Source organism: Protomyctophum bolini (assembly GCF_963924005.1).
Source record: "Protomyctophum bolini genome assembly, chromosome: 3".
Classification (NCBI taxonomy): Eukaryota; Metazoa; Chordata; class Actinopteri; order Myctophiformes; family Myctophidae; genus Protomyctophum; species Protomyctophum bolini.
Window position 1 is genome coordinate 27,914,301 of NC_137864.1, and position 21,909 is coordinate 27,936,209.

General features: G+C 44.5%; 1 protein-coding gene across 1 annotated transcript in view; it reads right to left on the reverse strand.

Moving 5' to 3' along the window:
* Positions 1-21,909, reverse strand: part of cntln (centlein, centrosomal protein) — a gene marked incomplete at its 5' end in the record, with an annotated part of 129,476 nt that overhangs the window by 75,360 nt on the left and 32,207 nt on the right. Inside the window, 3 exons of the mRNA XM_080758968.1 lie at positions 5,219-5,340; positions 10,877-11,002; positions 18,335-18,457. Of these exons, the coding sequence (XP_080615094.1) occupies positions 5,219-5,340; positions 10,877-11,002; positions 18,335-18,457 (371 nt within the window). The remainder of the gene's footprint in view (positions 1-5,218; positions 5,341-10,876; positions 11,003-18,334; positions 18,458-21,909) is intronic.

A 21,909-nucleotide genomic window follows, 5' to 3' on the forward strand; every position in this document is an offset into this window, starting at 1 on the left:
TGGTGTATTGAGGTTGGTACCATAGGAGAGATGAACATGGTGTATTGAGGTTGGTACCATAGGAGAGATGAACATGGTGTATTGAGGTTGGTACCATAGGACAGATGAACATGGTGTATTGAGGTTGGTACCATAGAACAGATGAACATGGTGTATTGAGGTTGGTACCATAGGAGAGATGAACATGGTGTATTGAGGTTGGTACCATAGGAGAGATGAACATGGTGTATTGAGGTTGGTACCATAGGACAGATGAACATGGTGTATTGAGGTTGGTACCATAGGAGAGATGAACATGGTGTATTGAGGTTGGTACCATAGGACAGATGAACATGGTGCATTGAGGTTGGTACCATAGAACAGATGAACATGGTGTATTGAGGTTGGTACCATAGGACAGATGAACATGGTGTATTGAGGTTGGTACCATAGGAGAGATGAACATGGTGTATTGAGGTTGGTACCATGGGACAGATGAACATGGTGTATTGAGGTTGGTACCATAGGACAGATGAACATGGTGCATTGAGGTTGGTACCATAGAACAGATGAACATGGTGTATTGAGGTTGGTACCATAGGAGAGATGAACATGGTGTATTGAGGTTGGTACCATGGGACAGATGAACATGGTGTATTGAGGTTGGTACCATAGGACAGATGAACATGGTGCATTGAGGTTGGTACCATAGAACAGATGAACATAATGTATTGAGGTTGGTACCATAGGACAGATGAACATGGTGTATTGAGGTTGGTACCATAGGAGAGATGAACATGGTGTATTGAGGTTGGTACCATGGGACAGATGAACATGGTGTATTGAGGTTGGTACCATAGGACAGATGAACATGGTGCATTGAGGTTGGTACCATAGAACAGATGAACATGGTGTATTGAGGTTGGTACCATGGGACAGATGAACATGGTGTATTGAGGTTGGTACCATAGGAGAGATGAACATGGTGTATTGAGGTTGGTACCATGGGACAGATGAACATGGTGTATTGAGGTTGGTACCATAGGACAGATGAACATGGTGCATTGAGGTTGGTACCATAGAACAGATGAACATGGTGCATTGAGGTTGGTACCATAGAACAGATGAACATGGTGTATTGAGGTTGGTACCATAGAACAGATGAACATGGTGTATTGAGGTTGGTACCATAGGACAGGTGAACATGGTGTATTGAGGTTGGTACCATAGGAGAGTTGAACATGGTGTATTGAGGTTGGTACCATGGGACAGATGAACATGGTGTATTGAGGTTGGTACCATAGGACAGGTGAACATGGTGCATTGAGGTTGGTACCATAGAACAGATGAACATGGTGCATTGAGGTTGGTACCATAGAACAGATGAACATGGTGTATTGAGGTTGGTACCATAGAACAGATGAACATGGTGTATTGAGGTTGGTACCATAGAACAGATGAACATGGTGCATTGAGGTTGGTACCATAGAACAGATGAACATGGTGTATTGAGGTTGGTACCATAGAACAGATGAACATGGTGTATTGAGGTTGGTACCATAGAACAGATGAACATGGTGTATTGAGGTTGGTACCATAGAACAGATGAACATGGTGCATTGAGGTTGGTACCATAGAACAGATGAACATGGTGCATTGAGGTTGGTACCATAGAACAGATGAACATGGTGCATTGAGGTTGCTACCATGGGACAGATGAACATGGTGCATTGAGGTTGGTACCATGGGACAGATGAACATGGTGTATTGAGGTTGGTACCATAGAACAGATGAACATGGTGCATTGAGGTTGGTACCATAGAACAGATGAACATGGTGTATTGAGGTTGGTACCATGGGACAGATGAACGGCAAACGTTGATCAAAATGACAATTATTTTACATTAACCCTAATTGTGTAGAGCGTAAATTAAGTAGCCTAAATTAATGCAGATATGCAATCATTTAACTCTTGAGAGCGTAAAATGAAACGGTCCATTTTGTTACCAACTCTCCATCATTTATCTGTGGACCATGGAACCCCCTCAAGGACCACTGGTGGCCCCCGGACTACTGGTTGAAAACCACTGCACTAGAAGACAAGGACGGTCAGCCCTGTGGACCCCTACCAACACACGCATGCACGTCGTAATGCATACATGCACGCACACAGACAGAAAAGCATTGCTTTAATAAAATAGTCACTCTAATGCTTTGGCAGTTTTAAACATGCCCCCCCCAACCCCCAGACAGAGAGAGAGAGAGAGAGAGAGAGAAACACACACACACACACACACACACACACACACACACACACACACACCCTCTACGGTATTCTAGTTTCCATTATTAAGCAGGGGGAAATGGAGAGAACTTTTGCGCGCAGCTGAGGCTAATTGCTCTGATTCGGGGGAATCTGTTTATGGCCGCAACTTTGATCAGCGCACAGATGCTTTAATAACCTTTAATTTTATTTACTCACTCCCCATCATCCCCAGTCTGATTAAAAAAACCATGCCATCTTCTAATATAAATAAGAAGTTGGTATTTTCCCCCGAATCTCTCCCTTCGCAGTGTTCTGTACTGTATTGGGGCAGAACTGGGACATAATGGTGAGTGACAGGTAGGGGTTCGGTTGGGACTGGAGGCCTGCATGCTCGCATCTTTGCATACCAATTTGCTGAGGGCGGGCACTGTGGTTGCTGGCCAGTGATTGGCCGGCTGCTCCATCCCAGGCAGCGTGCTTAACGCCACAACATGGTAAGAAATTGTAGGCTATCAAAACAGTGGCTAATGCTAATAATGCTAATCACTTATGTGTGCCATGATGAGCAAGGTGGTTTATTCAAATGTTGTCCTCTCACAACAATTCAATGCCAGGAATGATAATTTTGAGTGACTGAGCTGCTACCAGCAATCAATGAAAAGGGCAAGTTTGCCTATTCACTTCCTGTGTATAACCTGTATGGATATTTGGATGCATTTCCTGTGATGCAGCACACCATGTTTCTCCCCATATGATAAATATGCTGCTATGCAGTTAAAGTTTGACATCAGCCATCTCTCGTGAAAGTGAGATCATCAACAATAAGGTTAGTAGGGAGCACAGCCTAGGCTGTTCCCTGAAATTTAATTTGCTTTCATTACGAAAAATGAAATGATATTTTCAGTTTCACCAGGTGCAACACTCCTCTGATAACCTGTGAACAATGGTGAAATGAATATATATAAACTTCTAGAGGGTGCCCGGAAGTGCTAACTCGCCTGAACGTGCCTGAATCAATTAATGAATGAGCGCTCCGTGTTAAACCCCAGCTGCTCGCTCTTGTATTTTGGCCGCCTGCAGTTCCAGCTTTGGCCACTCTAGGGGCCTGTGTGGACTCCACACTCATCCACTTCTTTCACTCATCCTCGTCGTCTGTCTTTTTGTACCCACTGTCTCAGACACTTGCTGCTGAGTTGAGCTGAGCGAAGTCGAGCCTAGAGTGGAGAATAAGCAAGTGTGCTCTACTACTATCGTCTTTTCTCCTCTCCTCCTCTCTTCACTCGCTCCCACTTTCACACGGGCTCACATTGCACTGCTGTTTTCTTTAATTAACCCAGAGAGAAAACAGCTGACGGGGTCAACACTTCTGCTCCCGAGAGAGGGACGCAGAAAGTAGGAAAAAAGATGGGAGGGAGAGAAAGAGTAAGAGAGCAGTTCATGTTAATGACACTTTGCAGGCTCTGTTGCCCTTTCTGCGTGATCCCCCACACCCCCTCCCAGTGTGTAAGCGGGGATCAGAACAGGAAACAGTTCTCTTTCTCCCTCTCTCCTCCACAAGCCTTCTCAGACACCTTACACAACCCCCTCAGGACCTGACACGTTCAGTCTCCTGCTCTCACATCCTAATGAACACTCGGGGAATGGAGAAAGTCACAGCAAAATAACACACACACAGTCACACGCGCACACACACACACACACACACACACACACACACACACACACACACACACACACACACACACACACACACACACACACACACACACACACACACACACACACACACACACACACACACACACACACACACACACACACACACACACACACACACACACACACACACACACACACAGTAGAGGTCACACACAGTAGAAGTCTTCACAGGTCCCCGAAACCCACACACTGAGACTCTATCCTAGACCTGAGCGGATCCAGGTACGGAATTTTGACTTGTCTCACGTGTGGCTGTCAAATCCATTATAATTGCAACCGGTCTCTGGTAAGTAAATCTGAATTGATTTAATCGACACACCATGAAGCCTTGAATTCATGGGGATTTTTTGATTGTTGTCACATTCCTAAGCCAATAATTTGATGACCCGCAGAGTCGGTAGGAAACTCAAAGAGTCTCCGAGGAGTCCTGGTCATCAAATAGTCCGTGTCAATGATCGACCGGAGGTGCGATAAAATAAATAAATAAATGAAACGCAATATGTCTTGATATAACAAAAAAGGCACACACACACACGTAAGCCCCCCACCCAAACTGACTGGGCTTTAAACCCTGGGACTGTTTTCAAAAGGAAAAACAGAGAAGAGAGAATATATTTTCTCTCTCTCTGATGCAACAGCAAAGAGAGAAAGGAACAGTGGGTTTTCAGAGGGGTTGTAAGCATTTCAGTAGGGCTTTAAACATAAGGACAGGAGAGTTATGTGTTTTTAACCATCCCCTGACTCACCGCCTGCAACAGGCTAGCACAGCTTTCCTGTGTGTGTGTGTGTGTGTGTGTGTGCGTGTGTGTGTGTGTGTGTGTGTGTGTGTGTGTGTGTGTGTGTGTGTGTGTGTGTGTGTGTGTGTTTACAGGTCCACTGTGTGCCTTGCGAGCGTGTTCCTGTCTGAACTCCGAGGACCTCCTGTGTTCTCTGTCTGTAAGCACACAGTGGTTTAAGAACTCTCCCATAAGTCTGGTGAACTCATAAGTCCTGTCTGTTGGGTGACTGCATTGCACATGCACTCGCAGTATATATCTGTATTGTATATATCGCATTCATGTTATTTTGCAACCCAAAGACCCTGTGTGTGTGTGCGTGCGTGCGTGCACGCGTGTGTAGCATGTAATGTGTTTTATACACCAGCTGGCAGGTTACTGTGTGGTGTGTTACTATCTGTCTGTCCTCATAGGCCTCATGTACTGTTCTGGTTGTCCGTGTACCCACAGTGTGAGTCACTGCTGTCAGTGTACTTACAGTCCATGTGCCTCCTCGGCCTCTCTCAGCTGGTCCCTGACGGCCCGGTAGTTGGTCTGAATCAGACGCAAGCGCTCGTGACGTTTCTCGTGTGCGCTCCTCAGAGCCTCGTTCTCCTCGGTCTGGGAGGCACAGAAACACAGATACAGGATGCCTTTTATGTTTCAGAACAACAGGGTGATATGGAAGTTAATTTAAGGCTGCAGCATTATACTTGTTCCTGGCTGGGGAGGTAATGAGAACAAGTGACGTCACTGCAGAGACAACGAACAGACACATTGCCTCGGCGAAATTCATTTAGGCATTTCTCGCAGTTAACAAAGGGATTGGGAACAAAGTAACAAAACCCAAAGGAGATTTACAATTAGGGACTTTCTTGGCCCTCTGCAGTTGGAACACCTGGGATTTGCATGTTGAGCTATTTACTATTGAGCTATTCTCAATATAGATGTAATTAAAGTGTACATAAACAATCTATCCCTATTAGTAGAGTTTTTATAATTTTTCACTCTATATATTATTCTATCAGTGGATGCTTTTTTATTCTTCAATCACCTGTGCCGACGACAGATAGACTGTATGGATTAACAATAACACCATATAGCTTATTTGATCTCATCTGCCCTTTTCTCACCCCAGAGTGCATCACCTAATCTTATCTTCTCTTCTTTTGTTCTCTTGTCCAGCCTGTGGAGTCCAGAGCCATAATGTGGCATGGTGTAACATGGTTCTCTATTACTGGAGATCTAACACCTTTGGTCTGACAGAATACCAGCGGGTTCATGTCGCTCTCTTGCTCTCTCGTTTCCTCTCCTCTTTATGACAAGAGCTTCTCCTCTGACCGAGGGCAACTGAGACATCATTACAGAGTGACATTTACATGACCGGGCCATAGGGGCCAGTGAGGGGGTGGGCAGTGCATGTTCACATGCACTCACACACAGAGGAAGGCACGTCAACCAACAAAGCATGCGTGTACACGCACGTGCACACACCTCACTTTAACTCTTTTTCAACAGCCAGCGGAAAACCTCCGTCATAATGTTACCACCCTCCGCGCAAACACACGCACATGCACGCACGCACACACACACACACACACACACACACAGAAGCCAGAGAGCCTGCCAGACACATGTAGTGCTGGTGGTAATGGGAGGTTGTGTTGACACTGTTGTTGTTGTTGACAGCTATTAAAACACAGCTAGACTGGACTCTTACTTTAGAACATATACAATGTCCTGACAGGAGTGTGCACGCGCGCGCAGTCAGTCAGTCAGTCACGCACACACACACACACCAATCTGCTCCTCTACATTATTTTGACCTTAAGAAGAGACTTTCAGCGGGCGTGACAAGGAAAGACAGAAAGACAAGGAAGTAAGAAGAAGAAAGCTATAGAAATAAAAAGACAACAAGAGAGGAGGAAAAGGACAAGAGGACAAACAAAAAAGAGGAAACGAGCAAAAACAAAAATTATAGAAGAAAAGGAGAGAGAGTTAGTGAGTGAGAAAGAGCAGAGTGAAAGGATGGAAGGGGGGTGGGGGGGCTGTTGCAGTGCAGGGCAGGTTTCTGCTTGAGTGGCCAGGGCTGGAAGATGCTTGTTTACTGCTGCTATGACACGGCTGCCCTGCAGAGAGGGAAATGCGAGCCCTCAGCCCCGTTATTATTAACAAGGACAAAGAGAACAGAGGAGCGAGAGCACACAGTACACACGTCAGCCAGCTACACACACACACACATACACACACACCGAAGACACAGGCACTCACGTACACAATCTGCCAATGTGACAAGTATGGATTTTTGGCCGTGCTGCTAGTGGTGGTATATTCACAAAGGACATCTGCAACACATCCTTAGCGCCCGTCAACAGCCCCTCTCCTCACCTTCACCCCACAAACAGGGTCCTCTAATGAAAGAAGTGTGGGTTGGGGGGGGGGGGGAGGGGGGGACCTGTGAAACCAGGGGCCGATGGGATGAGGATGAGGGTAGGGAACATGAAGAGGGGCTGACTTGATTGATTGCAGAGGGGGTGGGGGGCTGGTGCGAGTGGCAGGGCATTAGACACATCATGGCTTTGCCGGTCTGCTTATGGAAGCAGCTCTACTCTCCCCATCCCTCCAACTCCCCGCCAACTCCCTGGGTAGGCTTGGCTGCGGCCATCAGGCCACAGGCCCTTGCCCACGGCCGATCAATACACACCCTTACCCTGGCTGCCATACACATGCACGTCTGCGCACGCACGCACACGCACATCTGTGAAGGTTTTCAAGCTGAAAAATAATTACGCTACTGCAGCAGCCACTACCAGTGCTGTTTACTTGGAAATCTCTAGGAGAGAAGGTGGGGGACAAACACACACAGACATACACATGCACACAAACACACACACCCACAGACAGACAGACAGACAGACAGGGCCATTATGGCGAGAAGTGTTTATTTGTCTACCACTGCTGTTAGCTGGAGAGGTCAGCGTGTCAACAGAATGAAGGGCTGGCGTTGGCCAATTTCCAAGTCATTCTGTTGGGAAGAGTTGGACAGGATCAAGTGGACAACAACCGTCCAGAAGGATGGAGTGGAGGGGAGAGCAGAGAGAACAGAGGAGTGATGGAGGTTCTTTACCGGTGTCTGACAGGGGGGGGGGGGGGGGGGCAGCACACTGGAACCATTAAGTTCAACATGAATACCCCAACCATTATGATAGATGTGTGCACGATTCATAATCTGTTATTCTGTTCATCTTGAATACTGTTTATTGGTGGTAACACACTAAAAATTCCTGAGGAGCACCTGCCGGGAGGACGTATAGAGCCTTGGTCCTATACTCCTTCCGCCCAACACTGCCCCGGACAGGTGCCGTGTTCAGATCTTACGGTCTAGTATTATATAATATAAAATGGCTGATGTGGAATGCTGTAAGCTCTGTTGTTTGCATGTTGTGAGTATTTTATTTGTATAAAGTACTGTATACAGTAGTATTGTTTGTTATGTTTGGTGATGCCTGTTTATATATCTGTATGTTCTTATACCCTGGAAAAAAAGTATTAAATGATTTTAAAAGTTTTTTTGGTTTTTCCATTTATTTTTTACTTTGAAGGGCCCTCCAATTTTTTAGGGGCACTAGCCCCATCCTATACACAGGTTTAATGTTTGTATTTAGTTCAATGTTTGTTTTGTAAACGCCATTGACAATGAAGGGAAAATGTACGTGAGTTAGACTTTAATATATAGTTAGCGCCCCTCACACATGTACACGCTTTACATTAGATAGAATAAAGAACACAGCTTTTTTTTCACTTTCCTACACAATTCTTATCTTGCGCTTTTATCTCAGATTGTGATTGGCTTTGCATTTACAAATGTGTGTGTGTTTGTGGGCCTTGTATGTGTGCATGTGCAACTACATTGTGTGTGCTTGTCTAACAGTTGTTGTACTGGAAGGTCACAAAGGAGGCAGTGGCAATGGTTGCGCAAATGAGACTCTCTTTTTTGTCGGAGACGCCAACAAGCGCCACAGTAGAATACCCCCCACACCCACCCACTTACCCTCCATTTTCTAACAGTTCTCTCAGCAATCATAGAGAGAGGTAGTGGCTGTGTCCAATTGTCCATTAGGCCTGGGAGTGGTTGACCACTCCATTAGGTGGACACTACTGTATCATTGGATGTTCTGCTCACACACTGACACACAGTTTTAAAAAACAACTACAAATACTTGGAGTTGGAGGGAGTGGAAACAAGAAGTATAGGTGTGAGTGAGAGAGATTTTATCAAGATATAGCCCGCACAACTCCAAACAGTCTCAAACTTCTTGAGCATTCTTACCGGGTGCGCGGTCGAGTAAATAACTTAAACAGAAATGTCTCTAAAAGAGAAAACCAGCACTCAAGGAACTCATGTTTTAAGGCACTCTTCGTTTATTTAATTGTTGACATGGTGTGCTGCAGAGCAGCAGCAACGGACGCGTTTCAGCTGGAGACACGGGAAGTGTCACATTATATAGTCTCCCTAGGTGAGACACCATCCTCTGTCCCGTGCAGACACAAGAACACACAGCCAACTTGTACCAAAAGTGCAAATATTCAGCAGTTCAGACAGCCATCATAGACATCAAAGTCCTTAAATACATACAGTATATAGGAATTATGGCAAAATATGAGTTTTTTTCTTGTCACATATAAAAGACCCAGAAGTTAGGTATACTCTACATATTGAAACACAGTATTTACAAAATACAATAAGGTACATCTGACTGAGTCCTTGAGGAGGGAGGGGGGGGGGGAGGTTAAAGGGGTTTAGGGGACTTGGTTAGATCAAGCAATAAATATATAAACATTGAGGAAAATGTAGGAAAACATTTGGGTTGACTCAGAGCCGCGGATTTATTTATTTCCCAAATGGTCTAATGGTCTGTAATGTTAATATAAAATGTCCACGAAAATCTTCATGGGGGCTAAAAGGGGCTATTTAATTCTTCATGGGGGCTGTAGCCCCATAGCCCCCACAGAGTCGACGTCGTTGGGTTGACTGATAAAGTTCATCATAGGTTCTGTTTAGTGCTGTTTTATAAGAGTTGGACATCATGAAGCGCTCTTGGTTCGGCCTGGTGATGAAACTACATCATGAATACATGAACTGAACCAGGCATTTCGCCTAATTATAAAATGAACAAAATAATTGTGAAGCTCCTAGGACTGTACATTAGTAGCCTATTATGAGAGACGTTTGAGTTTTGAATCATATAATTTGTGGAGCATTTTGAGTGTTGACAAATGTGTCTTTCAAAATGGTTGCACATTGCATTTATAATATTTAGTTGCTCGTTCCACATAGTCGTAAGAGACCTCGCATTAACAACAAGAGGGTAGGCCACTCGTGTCCCTTTGTCTTAATGCAGATTTAATAACAACCTTTAAAGAGAGGAGTGGACTTATAAAACAGCACTCTATTAAGAGAGAACCTATGATGAACTTTATCAGTCAACCCAAATGTTTTCCTACATTTTCCTCAATGTTTATATATTTATTGCTTGATCTAACAGAGTCCCCTAAACCCCTTTAACCCCCCCCCCCCCCCCCCTCCCTCCTCAAGGACTCAGTCAGATGTACCTTATTGTATTTTGTAAATACTGTTTCAATATGTACAGTATACCTAACTTCTGGGACTTTTATATGTGACAAGAAAAAAAACTCATATTTTGCCATAATTCCTATATACAGTATATGTATTTAAGGACTTTGATGTCTATGATTTAATGTCTGGACTGCTGAATATTTGCACTTTTAGTACAAGTTGGCTGTGTGTTCTTGTGTCTGCACGGGACAGAGGAAGGTGTCTCACCTAGGGAGACTATATAATGTGACACTTCCCGTGTCTCCAGCAGACAACGATGATGAAGGCTTGAACGCCGAAACGCGTCCGTTGCTGCTGCTCTGCAGCACACCATGTCAACAATTAAATAAATGAAGAGTGCCTTAAGTGCTGGTTTTCTCTTTTAGAGAAATTTCTGTTTAAGTGAGTGAGAGAAACACACACACACACACACACACACACACACACACACAGACAGTGAGATAGTTAGAGACAGATGGAAAGAAAGAGTAGGGTGTGTCTGTATGTATATTGTAGATTCAGGCCTGTCAGATTGGTTACCTTCAACTGAAGCAAGTCCTCCAGGTCCTGGATCCTTTCTTGGCCAACTCTTCCTCCTCTCCTTCCTAGGCCTGTCACTGCGCTGCCGGCTGGGGACAGAGACCTGGACCGCTGCACAGGTGCACCCTGGGAGTTGCAGGCAGAGAAAAATGGCAGAACGGGGAGTTTAGCTCTGGAACACACTTCGACCACATGAACAGACGGGGAAATGTGGTGCAACAATTAGCATGTGCGGGAACGCTCACTGAATGCCAACACCACAATTATACATGTTCATATCACTCCCCTCTCACCTTGAGTCACACACACACACACACACACACACACACACACACACACACACTATGTGTTTTGTGTGATGAAGTTGCAAGGAGAGCCAGAACAGCAGTGCAGAGTTACACACGTGCTTCTTCTCTTTAAGTTTTGTCTGTGCATATGTGCGTGTGCGTGTGTGTGTGTGTGTGTGTGGGGGCGATAGTGAGCAGAGAAAGCAAGAGAGAGAGAGACCACAGAGAGAGTGGCGGAGAGAAGAGAGAGAGCGCCAAAGGTTTCTCCCTGCGACTGGCTAATGAGTGTGTTCATTTCCATTTACATTGTTTCTTTGACAATAATGATGTCCCATTAGGGGAGACTAAAGGGGCTATAGATTGTGGAATGTGCCGGGCTTCATTACAAGAGGTGGGCAGGGAGGCTCCTCTAATTGCTCTACCAGGGGCCCCCAGGTTACACTTGATAGGACAACTGGAAGAACCGCCGACCGTGGGGGGTGAGGAGGTGGAGGGAGAGAGAGGAGACATGCGCTATCGCCAACCCTCCTCTGTTTAAATAAATAAAAAATGAACGTCTGAGCATGGTGCACTGGGGCCCCGCGCCATGGAGGAAGCAGTGGGAACAATATGCTAGCGGAATATGAATATGAGAGGATGGGAGGCCTCCCGTGGAGCCAGGCAGGCCTGACCAGATGGCAGGCTAGAATCTGCCATGCGACTAAACGCACAACGCTGGTGCTCAGGCTCAGTGCATGGGGGAAGAGGAGGAGGAGTGTGGGAGTTTATGAGAGAGGATGGTGCGTCATCCAGTTTGACGAAACATCAGCCAAAGTGACTTTGAAGTGCCGTCCAGGACTTAAGGTTGTGCCCTCGATAACGCATACAGGCCCATTATTATTTATAACGATTTCTCACACTTCTCATAACCAGATGCCTATGATAAACGTTTCTACTGTATGTTAGCTGCACTAGACTAATTTAAACTGGAATGTGGACTATCATTGAAACAAGCACTAGCATTTTGACCTGTCAGTGTGCCATGCATCCTCATGTGTATAATGTGAGAGTGTGCAAGCAATAGTACATCTGATAATGTGTGTGTGCATGCATAAACGTGACGTGTGCACGAGTCTTGCAATGTGTGCGTACACGTGCATTTGTGTGGGTGCACTTATAAGAGAGGGAGTGTGTGTGTGTGTGTGTGTGTGTGTGTGTGTGTGTGTGTGTGTGTGTGTGTTCATGTGCGCATGCGTGCGTGCGTGCGTGAGCATGCTCTGCCCACAGGCTACGGTTGACTCCAGTGACCCGGTGCCCTGCTCTGCCGCCGTGCCCACGCGGGTGCCAACCGTCTGCTACAGCTCAGCCTTAACCACTCTGTGCCACTAATTAGCAGATTGATCTGCATATTTCTGATGGCCGGGCTGGCTAAGCAGCTCACACACTCAGCCCACTGTGTGCATGTGGGGAGGAGAAGGAAACATCTTGTTTGTAGTCCACTGAGCTCAGACCAGTGGCTCAGATACAGTCTCTCCAGTAGAATTGCTTTTTATTATATCATTGTTTTAATTGCCATGATGTTGGCACTTCAGTCAGACATGGAAGGCCAGGGGTTGAAATTAACCTGAAAAAGTCCTCTTGCTTTTGGGTTAGCCCTTAGCACCCTACGCTAGATAGGCAAAGCAACATACCGGTAGCTTAGTTTAAAGGAAATCCAAATGAACTAAAACCACCAACTAACAAGATTGATAGATTCTCAATCTCAATGTTTTGTTTGGGTTTTTTTGCCAACTTTTTGAAACTTGACGTTATGTTACCTTTCTGTTTATATTATCGTATTTTATTAATATCTATTTTCTTTCCACAGGCTGAGAGGCAAGTACTTCGTTCCTCGCTGCAGTCGGGTAATTATAGCAGTAGCATGCATTTTCCGTCTCAGATAGGTTCGGGTATAGGTTGCCTATAAAAGGAAACACAGACACGTCATTTTATCTTCTACTATATGATGAGGTGAGAGAAATATGTTTAGTGTTGTCTTACCGCGAGAGCCAACCTGAACGTCACCTCAGAGAAGTCAGTGAAGAATGACACAGAGGCAGCCTAACAAACATTTTATACCTCTCTTCCCTAGCGCAGGTACGTGTAGAAATCAGTTTGATCCAGGAGGTAAACTGATAGGGGTAACGTGGCCGAGTTGTGTGTGTCGTCTACTTGGCTGCGCACTGTCTCTGTCCCACAACACATATATACTGTATGTATATATATTTGCTTTTATTGTTTTTATGTTCTTAGCCATGTTTATTGCTATTTGTATGCTCTGCCCTGTAAAGCACTTTGATCTGCATTTAGGTATGAAAGTTGCTATATAAATAAAGTGTATTATTATTATTACAGTATATATTAGTGTGGTTCTCACCTGGCGGGTTGCCTAGCGACACTCCATGAATTATTTTACGAACAGAATTCATCCATGCCTTATTTACAGTGAAATATATATCATTCTGGAGAAGCAGATCATATTAAGGTGGGATTATTACAGGAAAGTTAAAATATATATGATAAAATAAATTGTAAAAGTATTCTAAAATAACATTATTGTATGTTTTACAACTTAAGTGTGAAACATACACTACATACAGGGAACAAGATTAACACCCCCGACCGCCAATGGTGTGTATTTTTCCTCTTTGTCCATTATTAAAATCGGAGCCAAATTCCTGCATATCTTTTTATTTTAATAAAATAAATAATAGCTTCAGTAGTCAGTTTGTGTTTCTGCCCAATAGCACTACTTTTGTAATGTAGTGCAACAGTTAATAGACGTGATGTGTGTGTACGTGCACAAGTGTGTGTGCGTGTGTACAGTATGTGTGTGCGTTTGTGGCATGTGATGCACGTTCCACTCACAACAAATCAATATTCGAGTGATCTCACCGGAAGAGTGTCGTTACATGAGTGCACCCATACTAAATTAGTTTTCAGATAATCTTAACACAGTTAAGTGTATCTGAAAACAGTCAGGGAGGCGAGGAGCAGAAGAGATGCTATTGTACGCTCGCGCGTGTGTGCGTGCGTGCGTGTGTTATGCTGTGCCGTGCTGTGCTGAAGGAGCAGAGATGACCCAGGGACAGTGATAGATGACTGGGTTCTGGTGCAGATGCTCTCCATGGTCTAGTTGGACGTCTGTCTGCCGTCTGCTTCCCTGCCACAGGTCCAGAGGACGCACCAATGTGCCTCTGACTGTGTGTGTGTGTGTGTGTGTGTGTGTGTGTTTGTGTGTGTGCGCGAGCATGCGTGCGTGCAATCCCATGCATATGTACGAATGTGCGACAACAAATGTGTGTGCATGTGTGTGAGTGAGTAGTACTGTGTGTCTGGGTGTGCGAACGGAAAGCATATGTGCATGTGTACTGTACAGTAGGTCTACATTCAGAATATGAGTGTGTACGCGCTTGTGCGCGCGCGCGTGCATGTTCAAAGGGATGTCCCGATACACTTTTTTCGTTTACAATCCGATCTCGATACCACCATTTTTGGTGATACTTTTCCGATACCGATACAGTATCGGGACATCTCTAGTTCAAAGTGTGCCTGCATGCAATGTTTTGTATCAGTACGTTGTTGCTAATGGTCTGGCAGACAGAACGCCATGTGCAATGACAAGCTGAGACTGGGTAGGCGTAGGACGCAAAAACATATACAACAAGAAAATAAATGAAAAGATGGTTCGCACCTGCCTCACAACACACACAGCGAAGGAGCAGGTGGGTTAGAGAAGGACAAAGTGTGTGAGAGAGAGAGAGAGAGAGAGAGAGAGAGAGAGAGAGAGAGAGAGAGAGAGAGAAAGAATACAGTATTTAGATTTAAATGTTTTTAAAGATCTAAAAAAGAGTAAGAAAAGGAGAGTAGACATGAGGAAGAGGATGTGAGAGGCTTGAAAGGCAAGAGAGAGACAGTTATACAGTATATGTGGTCTGAGTGTGTTTATGAGGAAAACTAATGAACTCAAGGGTCACTGTCACCGTCCCCCCCCCCCCCCCCTCTCTCTCGCTCTCTCCATGTTCCAAGTGAAAGGGGTCTCAGCTGTCATCAATGGGTCTCTTTATGACTGTGTCATGTGTTGCATCTGGAGCTCTCAAAGCACGACTTGTTCAGGTTTCTGACTGAATGGGGAATATTGTGCACACACACACACACACACACACACACACACACACACACAGCTCTGGGGCCCACGACACACAACCACACTGGCACAGATACAGAAAGGCAAACAGACAACATAAACATTCGATTCAAAAGCGGGTCTTTTTTTCCTAAGATGCACAAACCCAGGGGACAGTTCCAAATAAAAGACTAATGTAAGCGGCATTGTGTCCGCGAGGTGAGAGGCCAACACTTCCGTTAAACAGAGCTCAGCTGTGGTGCGTTGCAGAGCATAATGGAGCTACCACTTACTGACATCAAGGTGACTAAAACACTGATGGTGGCCTTGAGAGGATGCTGGATGAATACTGGCCAGCAGCACAACATGCGTGCACCTTAACTCTTAACATGAATGCAATGTGTGTATGTGTGTGTGTGTGTGTGTGTGTGTGTGTGTTGAGATGACATGATGAGATGATAAGAGTAGATGTGAATAAAATCAACCTGTAATGGGGTGAATTAGGTTTCATCAGCCAGAATGCAGATCTGCCAGCAATACAACAGTGAGTATACAGGTACAATTAATAGAAGTATCAAAGCCAGTATCACTACGGACAAACTTAATTCATAGGGGTACGGCAGCCGTGTGTGTGTGTGTGTGTGTGTGTGTGTGACCTGCAGCAAAGACAAGCACTCCTCCATCAATCCTTGTCAAATCTCTTGCAGAAAAATATGTCATTCTATCTAAATGTATGTCTAAGGTCTAAAGTGCCGAAAGAGAAGCACCATTTTCTGAGGGCTGTAATGCAGGGCTACAGCCCTATGAGGGCTGTAATGCAGGGCTACAGCCCTAAGAGGGATATGAGGGCTGTAATGCAGGGCTACAGGCCTATGAGGGCTGTAATGCAGGGCTACAGGCCTATGAGGGCTGTAATGCAGGGCTACAGCCCTATGAGGGCTGTAATGCAGGGCTACAGCCCTAAGAGGGATATGAGGGCTGTAATGCAGGGCTACAGCCCTATGAGGGCTGTAATGCAGGGCTACAGCCCTAAGAGGGATATGAGGGCTGTAATGCAGGGCTACAGGCCTATGAGGGCTGTAATGCAGGGCTACAGCCCTATGAAGGCTGTAATGCAGGGCTACAGGCCTATGAGGGCTGTAATGCAGGGCTACAGCCTTAAGAGGGATATGAGGGCTGTAATGCAGGGCTACAGCCCTATGAGGGATATGAGGGCTGTAATGCAGGGCTACAGCCCTATGAAGGCTGTAATGCAGGGCTACAGCCCTATGAGGGATATGAGGGCTGTAATGCAGGGCTACAGCCCCAATAAAATGATGTGTATGTTTTGTACGACTTAGACGGAGAGCGAGCGAGCGGCCATTTATAAACATGTCCTGCCAAAGTTATGAGAGGAGCATTGAGAAGATCAAAAGAGTTCTTGTCCTTTTGTGTGTGATTTTTGCTCCTAATGTATTGCTGAAGCGGTAAATTAGCCAGTGCCTGAGCCCCAGGCATGCGTGAAACCCACAGCACACGCCAGCCCTGCTCACAGCAGGGAGGGGTCATCTGTATGCGTGTATGTGACTGTGTACCTGTGATCGTGAGTGTGTGTGTGTAGTCTATGTGTGTGTGTGTGTGTGTGTGTGTGCAATGGCTGGCAGAAGCTAGGTCAGAAAAATCACATGAGTCTCAGCAGCCCACTGCCCCCTGTAGCCCTGTCTCTTCAGCTCTGATGAGCTAACATAAACAGCCAACATATCTGAGATCTGCACTCGCGCCTCATGACCAGACCGCTAACAGTTACAAAGTAACTCAAGTCAACTGACCGAAAAAAAACAAAACAACACCTCAGAATATAATATTATAATCACATTCCCTGCCAGGCATTAATTAATTAATTATTTCACCACTGCCACAATCTTTTCAAAACATACTCTTATTTTGAAGGCAAAAATATCCCGGGCCATGAACTGGAAGTAAACAACGGCTATGTAAAGAAACTATTTCTTTGTTAAGGGTAGGCTGAAGTGATAATTCTAGTTATATAGCTCTATAATACTGGTATGCTGATAAATCATTGCTATGAAGTGTTTGTTCAGTCACAGGGGTCTCCCTCTCTCTCCGGCTCTACACAGAAAATACATTTTCTGATTGTTATGCCAATCAGGAGACATATACTAGTCCGGCAGCCGAGGTGGACGGGTGGGAAATTTGGTATAGTCTTTTTTATTGGCCTAAAATATTGTCCATATACATACATTCGTGAATACACTTGCTGACCGGCTGTCACTATTGGGCAATTTTCTTTGTCAGGAAAAAATGTCAAAAATCAAACTTTCATTATGCTTCAAGTAGCATGTGACCTGTCAAACTAAGCGGTTTTCATGATTCTGAATCCATTCCAAGCATTAGTTTTGCACAAAAAGCCCAAGGAGTGTTTTTTGTGCAAAACTAATGGATTCAGAATCATGAAAACCCCCTAGTTTGACATGTCACATGCTACTTAAAGCATAATGAAAGTTTGACATTTGCCATAGGATGTTAAAGGGTCACAAGAAACCCCTGTAAAAACATTGCCCAATAGTGACAGCCGGTCAGCAAGTGGATTCATGAATGTAATAATGTATGTACTGTATATGGACAATATTTTAGGCCAATAAAAAAGACTACCGGTATATACCAAATTTACCACTTTAAACAAAAGAAGCCTGTCGGCAACCGGACTATGTTCAGTTCCATTTTGTGTGCTCATTTAGTGTGTCATCACTTCTAATTTCAATTGTTTCATTCTTCGTTCTTATTTTCTCTGATTATTTTGTCAATTTAACTAGGAACATGCAGTTGGACCTCTTCACCGTAAAATCCTTACTATTAATTAATACATAACACAAGTTAGCTAGAGTTACATTAACACTAAGAATTCTACTGTGTTCAATGTTTTCCCTTTGTCTTGCAGTGTTTGATCATGTATGCACTATGCATTATTCCACCCACTACCACAGCAAAGCCAAATGCTAAACTACTTAATGTGGACTCCAGATCTACCTGCTGTTTCCCAGTGGAAGTGGGATGTCCATCCACCGCCTGGTGCTGTGGCTCTGGGACCGAGGATGGGTCACAACTGAGGCTCGGTGTCAGGATCGGGGCTTCAGCTGGTTCCGCCAACTCCTGATGGACAGATACAGATAGCAGACATGTTACATAAATGGAACGAGAGAAAGAGAGAAACACAGAGAGAGAGAGAGAGAGAGAGAGAGAGAGAGAGAGAGAGAGAGAGAGAGACAGAGAGACAGAGAGTCAGAGAGACAGAGAGTCAGAGGGAAGAAGAGTGAGACACATGTATACTTTAACAGAATCAGAATGAGCTGTATTGTCACAAATTCGTTATTGTGCATAGTTCCCAGGGGATTAATTTAAGTCTGAGAGTGAACAAATTGAACCAAATGGACGTACATTTCCCTTTAACTCTCAGAGTTATAGGAACGTTTGCAGAATTTCAACCTAAATCCCATCGTTCTGATGTGAGGAGATCATGTACACGTAGATGTATAGTCAGTGTGTATTTATCCTGTGAAATGCAAATGTGTGAGCATGTAGCGTCAAACACATAGTTTGGTAATGACACAACTCGTACCCCTCATACGCAAAAAAGCCTTTATGGGAGAAAATACATAGACCACATACGATTTTGTTTTTCAGCACATTAGAACAAATTTTATCCTATTTATTTTTTGAGTGGTGCAACCACTCCCTTACGGAGCTGTGTGTGTGTGTGTGGGTGGGTGGGTGTCTGGCTGGCTGTCTGGGTGGGTATGAGCACGAAAACAGCATGGTTGTTTTTCACCACCTGTGCGCAACCTAACACACACACAAACACACACGCGCATATTAACTGTATATACAGTATGATGCTTTCGGGTGTGCCAGTACAGTACAGTAGAGGGTACAGTAGACTCTACTGTACCCTCTACTGTACTGTACTGGCACACCCGAGTGTATTACCGTGATGTTCCGTTCTTTAGTTAACTTATTATCAGTTACTTTATACTAATCTGGCTTGAATTTGATCATGTTTTTCCACTTATCCTCTGACCCAGAAGCTGTAGATTATCTCACATGGGTTGCGGAAAAGTGGCCTTTATCGTAAACACTGAAAACACCAATGACGCCAATAGTAGTCTGTGCGTTGGATTGAAATTACATATACGTCAATGGCAGATAAATTATTTTAACACTATTTGTATTCACGAGTGTCTGCCAAAATGGTGCACAGTAGGTACCAAAAATTTGGACGGAAATATATTTATTTATATAGATTTTATATTTTAATAAATACAGTTTTTGGCAACTTGTTTTTGCATGGATTCCAAAATAACCTCAGGCTAGGACCCAGCAGCATTCCTTTTGGAGCAGTACTTTTGTTTCATTTAGTTTTATTTTTTTCTTTTGTGACACCACTGTTTCAGGTGAAAACGTGTAGATGTGTAAACAAGGTGAAACCTTTGAATGAAAGTGTGAGGGTAGTCGGGCCACTGAACTTCACGTGCATGGCTTTAAGTCATTCTATGTCCAGATGTGTAATAAGGTGGTGGGACAGCTGTCTAGCGGCTCCAGCAGTGAGGTGTGTGTGCAGCATCTATTTATCAGTGTCTAGCAGGCTGCTCCATTAGGGGCCCCTGGGGGCCCGGCACACCTCGCCACGCGGCGGGACCACCAAAACAAACCGAGGAGACAAGGACGAAGAGGAGGCTCAGCCTATAGAGGGAGAGGGACGGGATTCTGTGCACTGCACGCACGCACGGCTCACGCACAGAGAAAGACACACGCAAACTAGAAAGTGAACGTACAGAAAAGCACACGTGCACACACACACACACACACACACACACACACACACACACAACAAACACCCCCCCCCCCAACTAAACTGAAATGTAGTGAAATATAATGCAATGACCTCCTATTATCTTGACCTATTGCGGCACTTGCATGATTGTGTCTGCGTTTGCGTGTGTGTGTATGGATTAGGTCCTCAAGGGTCCTGGTGATGTGCGTACTGTATATGTGGTAAAGGGCCTCACCCTCACATGCAATTACCTACCGGGGACAGGTTTTACATAGGACACACAAACAGACACTGGGAAGCAACTACCACACGCACGCACACAGACATGCTCAGGGCTTTGATTCTCTTCATGTTCATGTCTCCCTTTAGGTCACACATACAATACACACACCAAGGGCATAGGTGCGAACACAGACATTTGTGCGCACGCATGCATGCACGCACACACACACGCACGCACGCATGCACACTTATCAACAACACACTCAAACACTCCTTGTACTTCAAACTTTTCTTTGTCTTCACACTCACCTTTTCATCACTCATACGCACCCAACCCTCTCACCATATTGCCTATATGCATACATACATACTCACCTTGCCTTTCTTAAAACCCTACAGAAAAAGGTGTGAAGCGACACAACTTTCAGTTCCCACTAAAACAACTGCTGCTACATCAACAAACAGCCCATCTACTCGCCTCTTGACAAGCTGGATGAAGAGACCTTCACACCTGTGTTTTTAAGAAAAAATACCTATGCCGAATGTCATCACCTTTGTTTCTCTCTCTCGCGCTCTCTTTTTTAACCTCGTTTCCAGCGATTTTCCTGATTGCATTATCAGAGAAGCTGGCATCTGGGTGTGACCTTGTTAACTGCCAGGGTAATCAACTTTAACCAATGGGGAGGAGAGAGGGGGAAGGATGATAAATTATTAGCGAGGAAGATTTAGTTCAGGTTTTATTAAATTGGCCTGTCAAAGGGGGGGTCGGCCCAATTATCTGGGGCCTCGTTTATTGGAGGCCGGCCATATTGGCGCATCTGTTATAATTATTTATAATTTCCGAGGCAATCGGGAGGTGGACTAACTGAATGCGTTCTTTCAGCATCAACTACATAAAGCAATTTACAAATTAACTGGTGTGAGAGCATTTGAGTCTCTCCCTCTCCATCTACATATCCATCTACAGTACACAGTACAGTATATATCCATATATCTACAGTATCTATAGCTACAGTATATATCCATATATCTACAGTATCTATAGCTACAGTATCTAGCTACAGTATATATCCATATATCTACAGTATCTATAGCTACAGTATCTAGCTACAGTATATATCCATATATCTACAGTATCTATAGCTACAGTATCGTTCTACAGTATAATTTGTCGCTGTCGGGAGGAAACCACCTAACTCAACTAAATGTTTGGGTTAACATTATTTAAATCAGTGCTTTTGAACATCCTTTAATTTAAGCAATAAAACATTGTTTTGTTTATCAAGGTGACAGATCAGTGCATTTTTTGCCATAAAGTGCAAGGATTTTAGGAATATACATTTCAGAGATTTGGGAAGCAAGTACATTCCAGAACAGTGGAAACCTGATCCATTAGAACACATGTTTCTTCAGAGGACATAACATCCATAACAGATTTACCAATACCAACATTTTAGTTAATAATAGGCCATAACCATTTAGAGTGTGGGCTGGGAGTGGATCCTTGATTAACGTTAGCTTCCACTAGGCTGGTTTCCGTGAATTTGTTTTG